Source organism: Danio aesculapii, chromosome 5, assembly GCF_903798145.1.
Source record: "Danio aesculapii chromosome 5, fDanAes4.1, whole genome shotgun sequence".
In the NCBI taxonomy this organism is placed as follows: domain Eukaryota; kingdom Metazoa; phylum Chordata; class Actinopteri; order Cypriniformes; family Danionidae; genus Danio; species Danio aesculapii.
The window spans coordinates 31,935,667-31,959,341 of record NC_079439.1 but is presented as its reverse complement, the minus strand read 5'-3'; the positions used below and the strand labels follow the sequence as shown (position 1 = coordinate 31,959,341).

Here is a 23,675-nt window from a genome sequence, read left to right as displayed (position 1 = left end):
AAAGATAAGGGTTCTTTATTGTCATTGATGATTTTATAATAAAAACATTCAACATTCATACACTGTAACACCCAAAAAATTAAGGTAACTCTAACCATTTGAGGAAACCGATTGCAACAAACCGTTTAAGTTCAAAAACTAATCCTAATGAGTACTGTGAACTTAATCCATTTGAGTAAACAAAGCAATTTGAGCACAGTAAAACCCAATAAGTTAAGGCAACTCAAACCGTTTGAGCAAACCGATTGCTACAAACCATTTGAGTTAAAAAACACATCTATATGAGTACTGTGAACTTACTCCATTTAAGTTGAAGTAATGAGGTATTTAATTAACGTTCAACACTGAGTTCAAAACTCTTTTCAAATAAGTAGAATTAACTTCCAGTCAACTGAGTTAACTACACTCATTTCATTTGATAAAGTGGACTGTTGGGTTTTACAGTGTACAATCTTTTTTTAATGCACAAAAGGTGGTAAATATACTAGTAAAATGTTCTTTCGATTGTTAAAAGTGATAAATACTTTGAATAAACTGACATTTGTCTGGATTTCATTTTAGTTTTGAAGATGACCAAAAATGATATCGGTGTGAAAAAAGTGAGGGAGAGTAATTGATGATAGGATTATTTTTGTGTGAATTATCCAATTAATAATTGAGATTAGACAGACTTTTGAAGAGTTTAAATATACTTTTGTGACAGGTCAGCCATAAAAATGAAAAGTGTCTACAACATTTCACCGCATGTAGTTTTTGTCCTGGCATAATCTGTTAGTAAATCTGGCCTTTTATAAAGTCCAACCCAGAAACATATTTTTCACATATTAAAATTTACAATGAAAAAATTACCTTGTCAAACATTTCAAACAGTTTCGCACTGGGCTGGTGGATGGTACAGATGATGGTTCTTCCTCCTTGAGCCAGAGATTTCATCAAGGAAACCACCTGGAAACAGGACGCGCTGTCTAGACCACTAATACAGAGACAAACACATGTACGTTTGGGGATTTTTATTGGAAATGTTGCAGTAATCATCACATTCTGGATGAATTATGTCAGTATGTAAAGTTAAAGCTGTGTGTACCTGGTGGGTTCATCAAAGAACATGACTGGAGGATTGTTGACCAGCTCCAAGGCAATTGCCAAGCGCTTACACTGGCCACCGGACAGAGAGATGGTGCGAGTGTGGGCACACTCCTGCAGTCCTAACGCTGTGAGGATCTCATTCACCTGTCACACAATATACCAGTATTTACTGTCTATTTATAGCATAAGGAAAGGGACAGCATGGATTCTAGAGAGCGTTTGATTGGACGGAAGATCTGAAGAGAAGATGAAGTGCAAAGTGATTAAAAAAGTCATTAAAACTGCTGATCCTCATTGGGCGGAGGTTAGAAACTGGAAGTTTTAAATGCAAGTATCCTCTAAATTCAGATGTTGCTATTTTTGGGAGCTTACTGGCTTATAACCTTGAAGCTAGTATATACAGTATATAGTTATGACCTGTAGTTTTTTTGGGATCAGTTCAATCTCTCTGGTAATTTGTTTTTGTTTTGTTTTCTTTGTCTCTCACTCTTTGTTCTACATGGGCATAGCCAGTGATAATCACATGGATGTTGATTCATCCAGCAGAATGCCTCTAACTATAAAGGCCCTCCAAACCTTCACTCTGAAACCAATGTATGCCCCTTTTTTGCATTGTCATGAAATTTGAACAGTTTGCTATGGTTATATTATGAGTTGTTTGTTTGATTGCTTGTGTTTGAAAGAGTGCTTCCCATCAAGGAGAAAGTTGTTGTATTTGCGTTTATTTGCTACTGTTCTGAGATTACCCCGTTTTTTGACCATTGACAGGCAGCGGTTAAAAACTTTAATAAAGATTTGTGATTTTGCATTATAGGTGTTGGAAAACTTGTATATATTGTATATGTAACCCTGCCGGTTTTACACTAGCAAACCCTAGACCATGGCCTCTAGTCTCTGTCGCTAGAGCACCTTTTAGAGGTCAGAGGAGAGAGGTTTAGCTGCATAGCACTTCACTAGCTGGCCTCCGTTACACTCACCTCCACTAAACCTCACTCCCATCCGGGTCACGGCATCAATGTAATCCAGCCGGTCCTACACTAGCCAAACCGCTCCGAGCTGGGATTGAACCGGCGACTCTCCTCATGGGAGTCGGTCGCTCTAAAAAGAAGGTTAAAGACCATGGCCTCTAGCGTCCCTAATGGTCAGAGGAGTAAGGTTTATCTGCACAGCACTTTACTAGCTGGCCTCCGTTACATATAGTTTGTTTTTGTCACCTTAAGAGAAGTTTATCTCATAGCTGTTTTTATTGTTTATTTGTTTGTTCGGGAGTCAAGTAAGTAAATTATATTCTATTTTCTTTGTATTTAAGGGAATTTAGTAGGTGTGCTTTATTTATTAGTTTGGCCTTCTCATGGCCATTTTAAAACACTACAAAACAGTACTAATCTCTTTTCCGTCAAAAACAAAAACAATTTCTTTGTTGTACAGTTAGCTAAAATTAATAAAAGTCTTTTTAAAAAAATATTTTATGGTGGGTGGCACGGTGGCTCAGTGATTAGCACTGTCACCTCACACCATAAAGGTAGCTGGTTTGAGTGCCAGCTGGGCCTGGAAGCACTTTTGTGTGGAGTTTGTATGTTCTCCCCGTGTTCGCTTGGGTTTCCTCCTGGTGCTCAGATGTCCCCCACAATCCAAAGATATGCGGTATAGGTGAATTGGGTAAACATAAATTGGTGTGCTTGTGACAGTGTTTGAGTGTTTCCCAGTATTGGGTTGTGGCTGGAAATGTATTTGTAAAACATAAGCCTGCATAGTTAACGGTTCAATCCGCTGTCGCAACCACTGATAAATAAGGGGCTAAGCCGAAGGGAAATTAATGAATAAATGTATTTCAAGTAGTTTGGATGATTGGATTTTGCATGTACAGTGCTTTGCATAATGGAAACAATATCTTTCATTTATGAAAATGTTTTTAAAGCTAATCTTTTATTCTCCAATTTTTGCAGTGGCACCAATATTTTAATCAAGTTAGAATATCTTGTATAATATAAAAATGACAGTAAAATATTCATTTTTGCATTGCTTCTTTCGGGAAAAATTGTATCAACAAAAAAATTTCTCTTGGTTACCCACCCCTGCGAAGAAGTGTTGAAACGTGTCATTGGCTTCCCAAATTAAATCTGCGAAACAAATCATGGGAGCGAATGGAATGATTTATTCCCAAAGACCCTTTCAAGTAGTCTGTTTTGTTAGATATTGTGGATGTAAGTTATTTGGAACATCATTTTAAAGCTGGAAGAGTTCAAGTTAACCTCTAAGTAAATTAATTAGAAAGAAATGTGTTTGGTAGTAGATATAATATGACATTCATATAACCTTCTATGAGAAGATTAGAGTTGTCTCTCTCTGCTCGCTTCTCCAAGTGTTTTCCAAAACAGCTTAATTACTTTATGATACAAGTGCAATTACTCTTTCCAATCTGCTCCATTCAAGAGCTCTGCCCTTTAGAGTGAGTATAGGGCAGAGGGATGCTCATTTGAGAAAGGAATTTACCTATTATACGGAGAGATAATAGAGGTACAGTTTACACTTACCAGTTCTTTTTTCACCTCCACATTTTCGTTAAGTTTAAGGTTGGCTGACACCTAAACAAAACAAAGAAAGATTACTTTTAAGACCATTTTGAGTAATGTGCAATCAAATGGCCATAATCCACAAACCAATATCATTCTGAGGGTGTATGTTGAGATGATGACCAATTTAGTGCATAAAATATTGATCTTATTTGAAATTATTTTATATTTTTCAGTAAGCGAGATTGACTGCCAGGGGAATTGGTTAAATTAACAGCTTAGTGCTTTTTATGCAAAAGCTTGTTTACTAAAGGCGAGACCCGGCAGGAAAAATACTGCTTTTTCATCCACTTGTCAGGCTTGATATTTTGAGATTTTTAATAAAGTGTTTTCAGTCTAATAAAAAGCAAACATCCAAAGCACACTTTTAAATGTTTCTTTGATAGCACTTTATCAATTTATGCCTGGATTTTTAAGATGTTTTGTTCCCTGCACTAAATCATAATTTTCACCTCCGCAGCACTTTTATAAACCAAACTTTACAGTTTCTATATATTTTACATTTTTTTCAGAGGTAGAGATATACACTCACCGGCCACTTTATTAGCAAACCTAACTAGTACCGGGTTGGATTTACTTTTGCCTTCAGAGCTGCCTTAATCCTTCGTGACATAGATTCAACAAGGTATTGGAAATATTCCTCAGAGATTTTGGTCCATGTTGACACGACAGCATCACACAGTTGCTGCAGATTTGTCATCTGCACATCCATGATGTGAATCTTCCGTTCCACCACATTCCAAGGGTGCTTTATTGGATTGAGATCTGGTGACTGTGAAGGCCATTTGAGTACAGAGAACTCATTGATTTGTTCAAGAAATCAGTCTGAGATGATTTGCGCTTCATAACATGGCATGTTATCCTGCTGGAAGTAGCCATAAGAAGATGGGTACACTGTGGTCATAAAGGGATGGACATGGTCAGCAACAATACTTACTGTAGGTAGGCTGTGGCATTGACACGATTCTCAATTGGTACTAATGGGCCCAAAGAATGCCAAAAAAAGTCTGAACTGTTGATACAAGGCAGGATGGATCCATGCTTTCATGTTGTTGATGCCAAATTCTGACCCTACCATCCGAATGTGGCAGCAGAAATCGAGACTCATCAGACTAGGCAACGTTTTTCCAATCTTCTATTGACCAATTTTGGTGAGCCTGTGCGAATTGTAGCCTCAGTTTCCTTTTCTTAGCTGACAGGAGAGGCACCCGGTGGGGCACCTCAAGGTTGGACATGTTGTGTGTTCAGAGATGCTCTTGTGCAGACCTCGGTTGTAACGAGTGGTTATTTGAGTTACTGTTGCCTTTCTATATCCCTGGACCTGTCTGGCCATTCTCCTCTGACCTCTGGCATCAACAAGGCATTTGGCCTACAGAACTGCCACTCACTGGATATTTTCTTTATTTCGCACCATTCTCTGTGAATCCTAGAGATGGTTGTGTGTGAAAATCCCAGTAGATCAGCAGTTTCTGAAATACTCAAACCAGCTCGTTTGGCAGCAACAACCATGCCATGTTCAAAGTCACTTAAATCACCTTTCTTCCTCATTCTGATGCTCGGTTTGAACTACAGCAGATCGTCTTTGACCATGTCTACATGCCTAAATGCATTGAGTCGCTGCCATGTGATTGGCAATTTGATAGATGTAGCCCATAAAGTGGCCAGTGAGTGTATATGTGTATATATTAAAAATGTGTGGCTGTTTACAGCATTGTTTTAAAAAAAAAAGAACCCAATAACTTTGAACTTGACTTCATTCAACTTTAAGATTTGTGCAAATTTTCACATATTTAATTAAATCATGACTTATTGGCATATTTTAAATAAGGGGATAGTTAACATAAAAATTGTGCACTATTTACACTAAATATAAATATTACCCTCAAAACACAAAGGAAGATTTCTGAAGAAAGCTGATAACCTGAAACCATTAACATCTACAGTAGGAATGCAAATACTTTGGAAGTCAGTGGTTACAGTCAATGGTTAAACTTAAAGAAAATACCTGCTTTGGTGTCCAACAGAACAAAGAAACTCAGATGGGTTTGAAACAAGTAATAGGGTGAGTAACTTATGACAGAACTACACCTTTAAGGTTTAAAAAATGTGTAATTCAATAAAAGTTCAATTGTGGAGGTATGGTGATAACTTATTTTTTAAATCTATTCACCTGCAGTGTCTTGCCTAAATGCAGCAATTAGTATTGGTGAGTGCTGCCTACTGATCATTAACATCAATATAAAACTTATCATGCTCACACAGTCACACACAACCTCACCATCATTGCCTCTCGTGTTGTCAGGTGTGGCAGTAGCATGTCATCTTGCATGATGTAACATGACATTTTTCTGAAGGTGCGGAGGTCACGGGGTCGCCCATTTACCAGAATCTGACCTTTCATACCTGTCTCTCTGTAGGAAAAGAGGGACATAGAATTTAATCTTAAACATTTGCAAAACAAACTCCTGAGTGGTGATAGACAAGAAAGAAACTGAGAAATATTCCCTCACCACACTTGCATGCTCACCTGTATCCAGCAAGGATGTTCATGAGGGTGGATTTGCCAGCTCCTGAGGGCCCCATGATTCCGATCAGCTCCCGACTGCAGAACTTTCCGGACAGACACTTCAGAAGGGCCTTAAATCCTGCACACAGTATTTTGGGTACATTGTGTTTATTGACAAATTAAAGGCACAGAGCGTATGTATTCACAACAAACAATGGCGCAGTTTGATGACGCTGTGACTGAGGGTGGAATCATGAGAGTTGTCATCTTCATTACATACTAAATAGTCTCAGCCTCAGATGTCACACTGGGTACAATTTAGCAGATCTTCAGTCGCCCTCTGATTGGTTTAAATATACTTTTTATTATATAATTTCCAGAAACCGAGTGTGCATCAATCTTAACCTGTCCACCTGGAAACAAGTCTGAGTGGATAACAAAGCTGCAATGTTTACCTCAGTCTATGTCTACATACATGTCCTACTGATTTCCTTTAGGTTTTGCTAACAGATTATTAAGGATATCGATGTGTTATTGTTGTAAACTTTTAAAGATCTTTGTGAATTAATTACACTATTTTTTGGGAATTTCCACATCCCTAAACATGACGCAGCACAAAGCAAAAGGTGATTGGTTGGTTCACCTGTCAGTCAAATAGCATCATGGGTGGTCCTTAACCATTCAGTTCTCAGACCTTCAGCTGTCTGAGGTCTGGCTACATGAGACTAAATCCTACATGTAGAAATATGTTGATGGATGAGCTACAGTATTCAAAACTTATTATAAGCTCCTAAAGCAAAAAAAGACCACTGAAGCAAATGCTAATAAGACATTTGTTTTGAGTATATTATTGTGGTATATAAAATCACTATCTGTTAACTCCAGTGTAGTACTTTTTATTCAAAGCACATTGATAATGCAGTCGAGAGAAACATTTACCCTGAAACAACATCATTTAAAATTGTCAATGTAACTACAAACAAAAGATGTGATTGTTTAATCCATCTGATATGTGAACAATCATTGTTCCTCATTCATTTCAATTTAACCATATTACACGATGTAAGAAAGAGTAATGCGATAACGTACATTATTACCAACATCACAGACTGTAAAAACAATATGGGTGGAATATATATTTTCAATTTCACACTAAAAGGTTCATATAGATAAAAGAATGAAGATAATAAACAGCTGAACTGACTGTATAGCTAGATGGACTGAGATTACACCATTTTTTCTTCCCTAAAAAGTTATACTCTTATCTCAGCCTCAAGAGGGAGACAGAAACTTGTGCAGCACATTGTAAGCTTCTTGTTTATGACAGAGGCCTTCAAGCATTTAAAAAAAGGACTGTATGGAGAGACAGAGCAGAGAAGCTTGCATCCAAGTGCTGAATTTTAAGCCTGGTGCAAAGAAACATGCATATTTACACAATGAAATGAAAATCTGATTAAAAATGATTTCTTTGTCAGAATTAATAATTTATTTCTGTAAGGATGCATGAAACTGAATAAATGTGTGACTTTCACAGAGTAACGAAAAATAAATAAAATGTGTTCTATTTACCAAAATATTACGAAAAATGATTCCTCAAAAATTGCAAATATCTAAATATTACTATATTTTTAAAACTGATAATAAGAAACAAAGTTTTGCCAGATAGAAAATTCAGTAACACCTCACAACAACAGTACATGAACAATGATGTACTAATATGTATACTAAACATTATTTTATTATGAACTAATGATGAGTTACTGCATGTGCTAATCATGAACTAACCTTTTTTACAACATGATTCACATGAGTTCATGTGTAAATAACGGCTACCTTAATAACTTGTTGATACATGATTGTTTGTTAATTAATGTATTAATCGCCACATTAGTTTATGCTTAATTTACTATCATGAATTCATGGCATGCTAATGTAAAATTATATCATGACTATACTTGGAGGGTCACATCATCGTTAACCCATTCTTAACTACTCGTGAAGTCCTTATGCACATCTGTCTAGTCCGTTTACACTGAATAACAATAGAAAAGTGTTCTGTCAGCATCAACATCAGTTTAAACAAGAGTTCATAAGTATTTAAGCATGAGTTAATAGTGCTGTTCCCCTCCTAACAGCACTATTGTACTACATAATTGTACATGAACAGCTCATGAGTTCATGTTGGTTACATTTAGTTTAAACTTAAACTAATACATTAAATAACAACATGTACTAACAAGTAATTAAGGTAGCCATTAATCACACATGAACTCACGTGACTCATGTTGTAGTTAAAGTTAGTTCATGATTAGCGCATACATTAACTCATCATTAATTCATAATAAAGTAATGTTTAGTTTATATAATAAGACATCATTATTCATGTACTATTTTTGTAAAGTGTTACAGAAAATTCTGCCTTCCTCGCACATTAATATAATATATTATAATATTTTAAACTGTTATTTTAAATTTAATATGTTAGCTTTTATTATATTTTCAGTCAAATAAATATTTATTTATTTATTAGCATGAGAGTATTAATTAGCATGAGAGACATCTTTGCAAATGTTTAGGAAAAACAGTAACACTTTCCAGTAAGGTCAATTGGATATTAGAGAACGTAAACTAACGATGAGCAATGTTACACTATTTATCAACCTTTGTTCAAGTTCTGTTGTTTATTGTTAATTAATTATCAGTTACATTAAATATTAGAGCGCAGACCTCTTTGAGACATTGCTGAAGATTCCTAGTTTACGTGCCAAATTATATACATGTTGTCTTCCTCATTGATCTATGTGTCACTCTGTATTTCAGTCACAGTCTGGAGTCATTAGTTAAGTGCTCTGACTCTCTCTTTCTCTCTCTTTCTCTCTCTCTCTCTCTCTCTCTCTCTCTCTCTGCATTTCTCCATCCTTCTGTACATTTGCATCACGGAAAATTGATGCCAGATAAATGACAAAAATGCAGAAAGAGAAAGCGAACGACAGCGACAGGGGCACCACCCTCACATCACCCTATAATTTCCCGCACGCTTCTTTGAATACCAACGATCTGTGAGGATTAAATGCTGATAACTCATCCACACATGATATGCCCCACATCCTGCAGGAGCAAATAATTCATCTTTAGATTTTGCTACTTGCTGACGATGTGTAACCTGAGCATCAATCTTCTGCATTCAGCCTCTTCTCCATCTACGACACGAGATAAAACAAACAGCACCGTGTGAGATCTCTTACATGGTGCTGCGTGCTGTATAATAAGCTGAACTGGGATCAGCCTGAGAGCGCTCTTGGAAGGCTTAAACACATTTAATCGATAGATGCAGCCGTGCAGTTTGTGGTTGTATGCTGATAAGGAAGAAGGCAACTGTAAATCTGTTAGCAATATGCACTTGTGCTATAGATGTAAAGACTCGCGAGTTGAAAGGGTTTAAGGGATTTATTGTAAAAATTGGTTAAACATAAATAATACCTGTTTTGTAGAATGAAAATTCTATATTTTTACAAATCCCCCCCAAAAAAATCATTATCTATGCACACAATTTTTTTTGTCTTTTAAATGGTTTAAAGGTGCTGTATGTAAGTTTTTGATGCTTCAAAATCATAAATATACCATAACATGTTTGCAGATATAAGAAACATGCTAAATGAACATACTTGTTTATCTGAAAAACAATGCTAAAGTCAGATATTTTACTTTGAAAATGTGCATTACGTGCTGGAATGGCTTTGTTTTGGTATACTGTAAAAAAATCAGTTATTTTACATTATAAAAACATTGTAAAACAACGGCCGTTAAATAACAGAATTTTAATGTAGAATAGCAGACGTTAAATTACAGAAATGTACTGTAATTCAATTTAGCAGTAAATTTATATAAAATCATGCAAATTACAGAAATGTACTGTAATTCAATTTGGCAGTAAATTTTTGTTCACGGCCGTTATTTTACTTTTTTTTTTTTTTTTTTTTTTACTGCACCACAGTTGCTGGAAAAAGGGGAAAATAACAGATTTTTTTTACAGTGTAACCCACCCAATGCCAGTTTAGCCAATTAAATTTCAGCATCCCGGGTTGCCTTTGTGGAAAACAGCGTATTTTTATTCATTCAGTCAGGATTCAGGAAGGCTCTCAAAATATGCGTCCATGACTGAAATGCAACTTCCGGTGGACAGTAGCAAACTCCAAAATGAGACACAGATTCAGAGTTTCACATGAAGTGATTATTATTGAGCGAATAATTTATCTGGCTGCTAGCTCTTTGCAACTCTTTGGTCGGCCACTGAAGCTCAGCAGGGCTGTGCCCAGGCAGTACCTGGATGGGAGACCACATGGGAAAGCTAGGTTGCTGCCGGAAGTGGTGTTAGTGGGGCCAGCAGGGGGCGTTCTGTTTGGGTCCTAACACCCCAGTATAGAGAAGGGGACTCTTTACTGCTCAGTGAATGCCGTCTTTTTGGATGAGACGTTAAATCGGGGTCCTGACTCTCTGTGGTCGCAAAAAATCCCAAGATGTACTTCGAAAAAAAGCAGGGGGTTAACCCCAGCATCCTGGCCAAATTTGCCCACTGGCCTCTGTCGATCATGGCCTCATAACCATCCCCACATAATAATTGGCTTCATTACTCTGTCTCCTCTCCACCAATTAGCTGGTGTGTGATGTGCAGTCTGGCGCAATATGGCTGCCGTCGCGTCATCCAGGTGGTTGCTGCACACTGGTGGTGGATGAGGAGATTCCCCCAATGTGTAAAAGTGCTTTGAGTATCTAGAAAAACGCTATAGAAATGTAAAGAATTATTATTATTATTATTAATATAAACATTACGAATGTAAACATTAGGTGAGCAGGTTACATTGTAACCTAACAGCACAGTATGTGATGAGATTGTAGTGAAAAGCAATTTGGCTGTTTGCACCAAACGAAACAAAACAGATATTTAAATACAGCCTTTCAGAAGCACAGAATAGGGCACTTACTGCATTGCAATGAAATGGTAACGTTTACAATCTAATTAATACATATTAAACCTCTTTAACATTATTAAATGTATAGGCTGAATCACTGATATGTGTTGGTTTGCATTATTTTACAGCTCTAAAGTTCTGAAAGAAACTATCGGCTGCTGCTTTCAGTAGTATGACAATAAATGTCATGTAAAATGGCATTCAGACTCACATTATTAGCATTTAACACTGGATAAAGCACATGAGGTGATCATAGTTTGTCCTGTTGTTCAGCTGTGACAAATAGAAGCTGTTTCTGAATCCATAAATTTCGAGGTGTTGGTTAAAAGAAAAACTCTGTTTAATATGGAAAAAATTCCTTCTATCGCATGCCGTTGCTTTTATTTATAACACGACTTAAATCAGCCTTTAGGCTCGACAGTAAGTCACACTGATGTTGGTGTCGTCAATCTGGCAATCTGTGGTGTGTTTTGAACCAGGTGTGCAATACCTAGTTCAAGCACTGGGTGTCAAACTGACATACTGCACCTGTAAACAGTAATTTTTTCAAATTGTATTAGTTTAAAAACAATATTATTTAATTTAGCTTTAGATTAAAATGGAGCGTCACACATGAACTAAAAATGTGGCCATGTTTTATTTGTTTGTTTCTGGTCAGCCGTGTACCGTTTTGTTCCTTGATTTAATTAGTTCAAATCATGGTTTGAACTAACAAACAGGTTCTACACCATCTTCACAATTTACATAAAAAAACAAAATAAAAAATAAGTTTTGAAAACTGAATCTTAATTTATTTTTATTGATTTGACATAAGTTACCTTTATGAGTACTGTTACACCAAGATCACGACCAAAAAAATACCCTCATTCAAATTATATTCATTTGATCCTTTTAAATCCTCCTATTATCACTTTTACTGTCATGAATAAATGAATCCTGTTCAATGAATCTCTTTAACTCTTTGTCTTATACCAGTCACTGCTGCGCCACATGTTTTTGCCTTCTGTTTTAGTTTCTATCATTAAAACACCTTCTGAATGACTCGTCTGATTGGTCAGCTGGTTCAGTCTGTTGTGATTGGTCTTACCCTTAGAGCAGGTGTCAGCTGCTGTATGTAACACCACTTACCAATTGAGTTTCAGCTCCCAAGGGTTTGCGAATAGCTGTAAACAGTATTGTATGTATTTCTGTGGTGAAGCAGGCAGTAGGCGGGCATTATGCAAATATGTAGCATGGTGACAGAGCCAAGTCCATAAATATAAGACTTCAAACAAATCGTTTCAGGAAACTATTTGCTGCAGCTCTAATGAAATTCATTTTTACTTGGGCTTTGCTGCATTTACATGCTATTGGAATTTTCGTAAATAAGAGTTTCCCAGTTAGAAATTGGACAGGAAGGGCCTCTCACGTTGCTTTTGCTACTAGGAAAATTCATTAGCATGAATTGATACCAGAGTTTCAGAGTTGGGCAGGCTGTAAACCTTAAACACTGCAAAGAACAGAATGTGCTGTGACTGCCTGTATTTTTATGTGACTGTTTTCTTCCAAATCAGTCATTTTTGTTACCTAATTTTGACTTCTTGCTAAATTAGTGCATATTCATTCATTATATTCGAAGGAGCATTTGAAATGTAAATTTTTATGAACAGTGAAATTGGCTTGTATTTTATTACAATTGACAGCCAGACTATCCAGGTAGGGCAGTGAATGTTTATAGTTGGCAACAAATGAGATGCTACAATTTATTCAAAATAAAAAATCTTTAATACATTTGAGCTTTAACCAGATTTCCACAAGTAATAGGCTTTCTAGGATTCCTGCATCAACAGCAAAGCACTTGAATGAGACAAGCTCACAACTGCATACAGTGTCAGAAATAAAGATGTAAAATCTTGTGTATTTGTGTTTTCAAAAGTTACACCTTTGTACTTTTTAGGTGCTGATTTGTACACTTTATGTTCTAATATATGCCTGTAAATGGATAGATCACGCAAAACTAATATTTATAGTTAATAAAGTCACCCTCAGGTCACTAAAGATGTAGGTGACTTTGTTTTCTTCAGCAGAACATTTAAGGGCACCTATGATGAAAATCAGTTTGGACAGAACTGTGTGTATGTATGGTCTGTCCACTGTCATATTGGAATGATATAAACCCTTGATATAAATTTTTTTTTTGCAAAGAAACTGAGACTAAAATATATGTTAAAACTCTCTGCGATCATCTGCACCTCAATAATTAATTTTATAAGTTTAAAACAGAGCATGTTTGTAATAAAGAGAGTAAAATCGCTATGTAATTGTTAACCGCTATAATCACCACGGCCGCATGGTATGAGTAAACGCACATATGTGTGTGTGTGCGCGCGTGTGTGTGTTTGTACTGAAAATGGCGTTTGTGTGTGACTCATCATTTTCAGAAAGGCTTGAATAAACTACCACAAATACATCAAATAAACTTACTTGGTATTTTTGACTAGTGGTCTTATTTCAGCTTCATCCATGACTGCCTCTATCACTGACGGCTGTTTATCTTAACACAATAGAAGCAGACCCGCACGTTGGAGTGGTGGGCGGGGAGAAGGTGCTCATTTGAATTTAAAGCCACAGGCTAAAAAAACAGCTACACTGAACTCAGACACCAAAATGGGCAGATTCTGGAAACTATAATAAATAATCTGATGGGTATTTTGAGCTGACTTTATAGACACTTTCTGGAGACACCAAAGTGTCTTACACCAAAGTTATCTTACATCTTGTAAAAGACATTAAATAGGTGCCCTTTAAAGAACATTTTTAGCTGAATCCATGGTCCTTGGGGATTATAATAATGCAAGCCAATGGTCCCGTGTTTTTGACATAAACAACAAGAAAAATAAACACATATAAACAAGTCGAAATCAATCCCAATTTGTGATGATACACAGAGGTCTTATGAAGTGAAAGGATCAGTCTATGTTAAACCTCTTTAAAATTATTTACAATATTATTAGCCTTAATCCAAAGCCAGTCCAAACAGTTCTGAGTGTGTGCACGAGTGTAGTGAGCGTGAGCTTCCGCAAGCTTGATGACTCTTGCGCAGATGCACACTCAGACATGAGTTCATTTATCAGAAGAGAGTCAATCCTGCAAGCTTAATTCATAGCAGTTGCCACATCTTGGACATTCACACCATTTCAGCAACATGTACTACCTCATTCCTGTCACTTCATGCTTGAGTGTGCACTCGTGCACATGTCATCAAGCAACAGGGCCCATACTGTGGATTAAAGACAATCTAAAAACTAATATTCAATTTCTGGCACAGACCAATTATTTCACACATAAATTTTAATTGCAGAATCGGATGGTCAGAAGATTGTATTTCCAAGCCCACATCATGAGTGAGTTTATGACAATCATTCAGACAACACGATTCAATGTCTCTTCTAATTCTAAAACAATCGTGAAATTCTGCACCAAAAACATGGAGAAAGGAAAACATTGCTTTCATTGATTTCTGAGTTCAACTCTTAAGTTCCTCTCACACAGTACTACACTGGTTACCAAGGTTGTTTGCAATCACGTGGCTCTGGTGACGCGCAGAAGTAAAAAACAATTTTTTTTAATTATTTGACTTTATTTTTTAATTTATACCCTATTTCAATGTAGATTTAAATAAAAAATAACCATGTACGTTGGGTACGATCCTTATATCATGAAGAGGGACGAAAAATACTATAGTAAATACTATAGTGTTTGGAAACATACTATAGATGACAGGTGTCAAATCCAGTTCCTGGAGGGTCGCAGCTCTACACAGCCTAGCTTTAACCCTATTTAAACACACCTGATCAAACTAATTGAGTCCTTCAGGCTTGTTTGAAGGTAAGTGTGTTTAATTAGAATTGGAACTAAACTGTGCAGAGCTGCGGCCCTCCAGGAACTGGATTTATAAATAATTGAATTAAACTTAATTAAACTAAATTAAGTAATTATAGCTGTGGTACAACAACTGTAGTTAAAAACAAATTATTCAATATGCTTCAGTTTTTTACGCTATAACACAATCACAATGCAGCACAGTTTACACTAACATTACAGTATTTATTACAGTTTATCAGTTTACCATGCTACAGTATACTGTAGCATTTATTAACAGTTGTACACTTTACACACTTTACAATGTGGTTCAAAAACATGTTTATTATAGAATTTACCCCATTTGGATTATTTTTGTAAGGGGGCAAAAGTGCTACACAATAAAAACCATCTAGTTTTGTCGCAAGAGTAGCATTTATTTTTTTGTTTAGTAGATGAACTTAACATCTAGATGTGCATCAGCAATGAATGTTTGTTGATGGTTAACTTATGGTTGTTTATTCCGAAATGCCAGTAAAGACCTGGATTATTGTAAAACAAGACTGAGATTTCATTACAATTATTTTTTATTACATGCCGCCTTTTCTTTCGTTTTTCAGCAAATTTCTTAAACGTTCCAATCCCCCCCCCCCCCCTCTTTTTTTTAAAACAAAAACTGTTGCCTACACTGTAAAACCCAATAGGTTAAGGTAACTCAAACCGTTTGAGGAAACCGATTGCAACAAACCATTTCAGTAAAAAAAACTAATCCTAATGAGTACTGTGAACTTAATCCATTTGAGTAAATAAAGTAATTTGAGCAAAGTAAAACCCAATAAATGGAGAACTCAAAACAACTGAGTACTGTAAAACCCAATAAGTTAAGGCAACTCAAACCGTTTGAGGAAACCAATTGCAACAAACCATTTGAGTTAAAAAACTAATCTATACGAGTACTGTGAACTTACTCCATTTAAGTTGAAGCAATGAGGTATTTAATTAACTCATTTCCTTCAACACTGAGTTCAAAACTCTGTTCAAATGAGTAGAATTAACTTTCAGTAAATTTTGAGTTAACTACACTCATTTCATTTGATAAAGTTGACTGTTGGGTTTTACAGTGTATGAAAGCTGTTCGGCATTTATTATTTTGGACTATTTAAACAATTATAACCAACACAAAACAGAAACATTTCAATGTTCTGATAGCGATTCCTATGCAGAATAATCACTTCCTGCCCTCCATCTGAATTTCGCATGCCATCAATGACGTCAGTCGAAAACAACCCATAGACCCTTCAGGAACAAACATGTAAAAGAAAAACTGCCCTATTGCCAGCTTTTATACCTTTTATTTCTGAAAGTATATGGAGGGACAAACACACTAAAGGTAAAATCAGAAAAATCTCTGACTCAAGACTGAAGCAAGAGCACATTAATATATTAGAACAAGCTAGTAAACTGACAGAAGCTGGAAAAAGCATATGTCGAGTTCAGACTGAATGAAATACTGTATCTGGTGCAATATAAGAAGTCTTTGGGTTAATGAGCTGCTATTTAAGTACAAAGAGAGTCCCCATGGAAATCACGTTGAAGGCAAAGTATAGTCACAGAGCAAATTGTAACGAGCTCTGAACTTCAGCTTTACCACTGGGTTTGTTTGCATACGCACTGTTGTATAACATCTGTGGCAGCCATGTACACTTGCTCTCACTGGCTCCAATCAAGGCAAGCATCCAAATTTCAGTGTGTTCACGACTCAACATGCTCCAAGAGAAGTGAGAGAGGAGAAGCAGAACAAGGGATAAGAAATTACAGGAAGACAGAGAAGATAAAATATGACAGGTGAACAGGAGTCCGGAGGGAGAGACAAAGTGGAGAGAGAGGCTAGAGGTAATACAGAAAAGCAAAAACAACAGAGCGATCGATAATGATGAGAGGCTAGAAGAGGGAAAACAGAGAGAAGAGGCCGTATGACATCTAAGGAGGAGGGTTAAATGGCAGGAAAAGCCACACAAGCTTGTATTCATCCATCAGAAATGAAACCATCAGCTCGCACATAACTATTAATCCATCTTCGCTGTCATATTCACATGCATTATCATGCAAGGCATCGGGCAGTGTTTATGGAGGAGGAATATGCCCTTGACTATGAAATCATACATGGACTGCACAGTAATGTAATGGGTAAGGAAACAGCAAGGTTAGCCCGGATCAGTATAGATCGAGCACGCAAGCAAGTACATTTGCTTTAAGAGTGTCTATAAAATTTTAGTCTCCGGAATGAATTTCAGTTTTTCATGCCACTTCAGGATAGTTTATGTTTGTCTGGCTGATGGAACAACCAGCTAAAGATGTTAGATGAATCGTATATAGTTTTAATATTACTTGCTATAAGATGCTAGTCCAAACAATATCAAAAACCTGACATACACTCCCTTTTAAAAAAAATATATAATACTTTTATTAAGGTGTATTAATTGCTCAAAAGTGACAGCAAGAACTTTCACACTGATACAAAAATGATGGTTTCAAATTATTATTTAAAATTATTTATTAAAAAAATCTCTGAAAAAAATGGCTAACTCTACAAAAGGGCATCTGCTGCGTAAAACATATGCTGGATAAGTTGGCGGTAAAGGGACTGAATGAATGAATGAATGAATGAATGAATGAAAATAAATGAATGCATAATAGTAATAATAATAATAATAATAGTAATAATAATAAAACCAAGTCAGCACATCAGAATTATTTGTAAAGGATCATGTGACACAGAAGACTGGATTAAACTAGGACTAGAAATTTATTTTCTTATTAACTATTCAAAATTATAATTTCCTTTCATAATATTAGTTTTTTTACATAAAAAATACAACTTTGGTGACAATAAGATACTTTCTAAAATATTAAAGGGGTGTTCCAGAGTGACTTTAACTGCGATTTCTAAGGCTTTGTTGTATTTATAAGATGTAAAGTAATGTTTGCTCATGCTTCATTTGAAGAAAAACACTTTATTTTTCATATATCTTACTTTGATTATATACAGCTACTCAGCTAACATGAAAACCACTGTCATATTTCCTAGTTTCTCTGAAAGGCCCGCCTTCAAGAGACTCTGATTGGTCAGCTAACATAATGCGCTGTGATTCACACATCAGCTCCACATCACCCTGAAAAGCGTCATGCCCCTACAAGCATGCATTTTTGTGCTGTATAAACACTGTCAGTCAGAGTAACTGTTAACATTATCAGTTGGTGCCTGAATCAGACAGAAAATGACACAGAGGACACAGCTGACCCTCACGCCTGCTCTTTAAAATCTGACAAGTGTCTTTCACATTTATTCAGAATAAGCATGTGTAAGTAATATGAAGCATTCACATGACTTTTGTGAGTTTGTTATTTGAGATGTAGAACGCAGGTAAAGTGGCTGAATAGAGAGACACTGAAGCACTGGTGAAGATTGTAGGTGTTTATTGCGGTTTGACGCATAAATATGAATTTGTGGCTAAATTGTTACTGGTGCCAAACAGCATTTCCTGTTGTTTACATTCTTGTTTACGTCCTCGCTACGACATACCGTTAACGCTAGAAACTGTGCATGTAATAGATCAATATTAACAAATAAAAATACTTACAGGTTGTGGCTCACAATCCACAGCTTCTATTATGGTTGGAGCTGCTCCTCCTTTGAGGAGTTTTTAGGCGAGTCCAGCACTGAACTGGGAGAGATTCTGGAAGCTGTCCTTTGTCAAATGCTAGAGCTATATTTTTTTTAAATTCTCTGGAACATAATTAAAATTAAACTGTAAGCACTTCTCTCTTTGTGTCATGTCCTTTGAAAGCCCAAATACAGAAACAGAAGAAGCTCTGTGGAAATAGCAGCATTTGGACAGTATTTATCTGTTACATTTCAGAATTACAGCGCCTCTGGCCACGCCCCTTCGCTGCACAGAGTGTATGCGCGTGGGTAATGTGCATAACCTGAAGCGTTTGTGATCTCACTAGCCCGGATGATTTTTTTTGTAGTCCCCAATCTTTGTTCGCTGTAAGCTTGACTAAGCTAACTTTGTAGAAGCCAATGTCGCCCTTTGCATTGAACTTTGAGCGTATTACATTCAGAAATGTTGTTTATGTTCACACAGCTACATTACACATCAACTAAAGTTAAAATATGATATCTTTGTGGACCACCGCTTTATCAAATATATGTTAGTGGCAATTGCATGGTAGATTTGGATAGTAGAGTTCCACTATGTTTAACCCACATTTAGGTTTAAAACATCCCAGAATTTTTAGTGTAAAAAACTAGTCTGTAGGCAACAGTAAACAAAAAGATTATTTAAAATTTACAATGGTTTAGCAACTTTATCAAGTTTGCTTCAGCACAAAAAAATGACTCATCTAAAACTGCTGATACATAAACAGGGCATAGAAGAGCTTTTTCCCTCAACAGATGGAACAGCAGAGGGATTGTATAATGAGAAATGAGGAAATAAATGGGAGAATAGCACTAATGTAGGGGGTTCTAACTCTGAAAAAGCACAATAAGGTCCACCATTTAAACGCATGAGGAACATACAGTCTCAGGAGTGGCCTGCCATCAATATTATAGAGATCACCACTGTATGATTCACCTTCCTCCGTTTATGGAAGGGCACATGTGTTCAAGAGATTTCATCTCATCTGTGTGTGTGTGTGTGTGTGTGTGTGTGCGTGTGTGTGTGCGTGTGTGTGTGTGTGTGTGTGTGTGTGTGTGTGTGTGTGTATGCGGGTATGTGTGGGTGGAGCTCAGCATGCTGGAGGACATGAACCTATAGGAGCTGCTGTGTGTGCAATAGCCATCATTCACCAGCTTTAACACAGCACTGCACCAGCTTCTCCAGGCTGCTTACTGGCTAAAGTGCATCAGAGAGAGAAAGAAAGAGAGAGTGCAAGGCAAAGATTGTTCTAGTATGTCATAAAGCTCCACAAACTTAGGAAAATATATATATATAAAATGTTCTTTTTGTTTGTTACAATAAACATGTTATTTCATATTGTCTTTACATGATTACATCTGTTATACTGAATGGTGACAACACTTTGTTTCGCTCACATTTAATTTATTTTTACTAAATATTTTTATATTTACACTAGACATTTAATATTTTATGTGTTTATATAAACACAATTTAATTGGTACCAGACACCATATCTTAGTTTTGACCAATCTCACATTTGACCAATACAGCACTAACCCGTGGTAAATTTCAATAATGTGAGGTTATTGCAGGATTTAAACTAAAGGAACACTCCCCTAGACAACTCCCTAGAATTAAACAGTTGAGATTGATCATTTTTTTAATCAATCTAGCCGATCTTTGGGTCTGGCAGGAGAAATTTAAGCTTAGCATTAGCTTCTTGCTAAAAAATGACCAAAGAGTTTTGATAAATTTTCTATTTCAAGCTTGACACTTCCATAGGTACATTGTGTACAAAGACAGACGGAAAATTACAAATTGCTGTTTTCTGGGTGGATGTGGCTAGGAACTATACACTCGTAATAATCAAAGGACTGCGCAGAAGCGCCTAAAACAATCTCCAGCTAGCTAACTTTCAATGTGACTGACACACATTCTCTGTTCTGTGCAAGCAGATGGTCACATTGGTTATACTGATGGAAAAAAAACAGCCGTTGCATAATATCAATGGAATGGCAGCAATGTTCCTTGATTATTACGCCAGAATAAGAGTATAGTTCCTTAGACTTAGAAAAAAAAACTTTATTTTTTGTTTTGATCTAACTACACGCTGCAACTACAGAAGAGTCAAGCTTCAGTGAGGAAAATGATCAAAATTCTTTGGCTAAAATTGAGTGAAATGCTAATGGTCAAATCCCATTCAATAATCTATGCTAAACTAAGCTAAAAAAATCTCTCACCAGACCCTAAACTTAAACACTACCAGCTGAACTACACTGTTCCAATTTGCTATGACCTTCTATGTGAAGCTGATTTGAGACAATCTACATTGTAAAAGCGCTATACAAATAGAGGTGAATTAAATTGAACTGAATTGAACCCAGAAATTTTCTGAATGGATTAAAGATGTAAAAACTCATCTGTTTAACTCTAGTAGAGTTGTAACATTAGCCTATCTCCAAAAAGAGTGTTCCACAAGCCCTTTTCAGCCCAGATATGCACATTCACCCAAAGCCAAACTAATAATCTGAAGCACAAAACACTCATCCTTAAATCACAAATGACTCTTAATTCCTTATCTCCATACTTCTCTATGTAGCTTTTCTAGGTGTGTCAACCATACATTCGCATGACATCACTGACTAAAATACTGCAGTTTATCTCATCTAATCTCTCAACAAAACCTATGCAGTCTAATGTTCCTAAAACCATGCTGCAGAGCAAAAGACACCATGTACAATGAATCATGGCAAGCAGGAGGAAGGGGAAAAAACCCATGCGGTGTAAATTGAGATTGCCCTCATTCTCATCGATACGGTGTGATTGTGCTTGTGTGTGGGCTGAGCTCATCCTGAGTGAGTTTAGCTGGGCTGGGCATCAGACAGCAGAGCAGTGTGCCGTCTGGAGAAGTGAATTATTTACTATATCTAAAATCTGCTGAGAACAGCAATCTGCAGGCCTGGACATGGGGTGTGTGCGTGTGTGAGGGGCTAATACTATTACACTTGCATATATGTGTGGCTGTGTGCACATGTGTGCTGTTGGGTCATGAGTTAAGATATTATATGTGCCTGTATAATAATATTTAAAAAAAAAAAAAACATCACAGCAATCTATATATAATGTATATATATAACATAATATACTATACTACATAAACAACTATAACATACACTTAGGGGCCACTTTATTAGGTACACCTGTCTAACTGCTCGTTATTAGAAATTTCTAATCAGCCAATCACTTGGCAGCAACTTAGTGCGTTTAGACATGGTCAAGACTATCATCAGAATAGGGAAGAAAGGTGATTTAAGTGACTTTGAATGTGGCATGGTTGTTGGTGCCAGACAGGCTGGTCTGAGTATTTCAGAAACTGCTGATCTACTGGGATTTTCATGCACAACCATTTCTAGGGTTTACAGAGAATGGTCTGTCTGAAATTTTCTATATAATGGAAAATATCCAGTGAGTGGCAGTTCTGTGGGTGAAAATGCCTTGCTGATGCCAGAGGTCAGAGGAGAATGGCCAGACTGGTTTGAGCTGATAGAAAGGCAACAGTAACTCAAATAGCCACTCATTACAACTGAGGTATGCAGAAGAGCATCGCTGAACGCACAACACGTCAAACCTTAAGGAAGATGGGGTAGAGCAGCAGAAGACCACACCGGGTGCTCACTCCTGTAAGCTAAAAACAGGACACTGAGGCACAGGCACAGGCTTACTCGAATTGAACAACAGAAGATTGGAAAAACATAGCCTGGTCTGAGGAGTCTCAATTTTTGCAGCAACATCCGGATGGTAGGGTCAGAATTTGGCATCAACAACATGAAAACATGGACCCATCCTGCCTTGTATCAACAGTTCGGGCTGGTGGTGGTGTAATGGTGTGGGGGATATCTTCTTGCCACACTTTCGGCCCATTAGTACCAATTGAGCATCGTGTCCATGCCACAGTCCACCCGAGTATTGTTGCTGACCATGTCCATCCCTTTATGACCACAGTGTACCCATCTTCTGATGGCTACTTCCAGCAGTATAACGCACCATGTCATAAAGCATGAATCATCTCAGACTGGTTTCTTGACCATGACAATGAGTTCACTGTACTCAAATGGCCTCCACAGTCACCAGGTCTCAATCCAATGGAGCACCTTTGGGATGTGGTGTAACGGGAGATTCACATCATGGATGTGCAGCTGACAAATCTGCAGCAACTGTGTGATGCTATCATGTCAATATGGACCCAAATCTCTGAGGAATATTTCCAGTACCTTTTTGAATCTATGACATGAAGGATTAAGGCAGTTCTGAAGGCAAAAGTGAATCCAACCAAACTAGTAAGGTTTGGCTTATAAAGTGGTCTAAAAATTTATTTTTTTTCTATTGCACTGAGCCATATATTTACATTTCAGAAAACAATTGCTGTATATACACCAAACTATATATTGGATTATATAAGTATATTTATATATATATATATATAAACGATATTTTAACAATATAAAATATAGTTTTTTAATCGAAGTCTACAGATACACTGTTGTGTGAATTCTTGAGAGCATAACCTAACTTGTAAATTATATGAGTAGTTTATTCTATTTTAATACACAAAACAATGAGTCTAGCAAAGAGATGAAATATGCAACAATATTGCAATAAAATATATTTTCTCTGCAGTGGATAATTGAGACACAAGATACCATTTACAGTATATTAAAAGAGCAAAAAACATCCATGCTTAAAAGTAATGCTGCTTTCAGTACCTGGATGTGCTGACATTACCATGGTCATTGGCAGTCTTATAGCTGATCAGCCAATCAAACTTTTATAATGACATCTGACACAATAAAAGTGATATGTTGTGCTTACAGTGTTGTGTGATTTATTGCACAACAGCAGTTCCTTTTATAATAGAATTATTATATCCATGTATTTGTTTGTAGATTGTCATATCTAGATTGTTTGTCATGGGTTGTGAGTAATAAATAAATTAAACCGGTGGATCACTTTTGTA

At 36.6% G+C, this 23,675-nt stretch overlaps 1 protein-coding gene across 1 annotated transcript in view; it reads right to left on the bottom strand.

Annotated features, from left to right (window-relative positions):
• Window positions 1-23,675, bottom strand: part of abcg4a (ATP-binding cassette, sub-family G (WHITE), member 4a) — a 43,606-nt gene that overhangs the window by 12,644 nt on the left and 7,287 nt on the right. The window contains exons 3-7 of the mRNA XM_056457932.1: window positions 6,187-6,304; window positions 5,938-6,070; window positions 3,621-3,671; window positions 1,085-1,230; window positions 850-973 (exon numbers count right to left, since the gene is read on the bottom strand). Coding sequence (XP_056313907.1) covers window positions 850-973; window positions 1,085-1,230; window positions 3,621-3,671; window positions 5,938-6,070; window positions 6,187-6,304 — 572 coding nt within the window. The remainder of the gene's footprint in view (window positions 1-849; window positions 974-1,084; window positions 1,231-3,620; window positions 3,672-5,937; window positions 6,071-6,186; window positions 6,305-23,675) is intronic.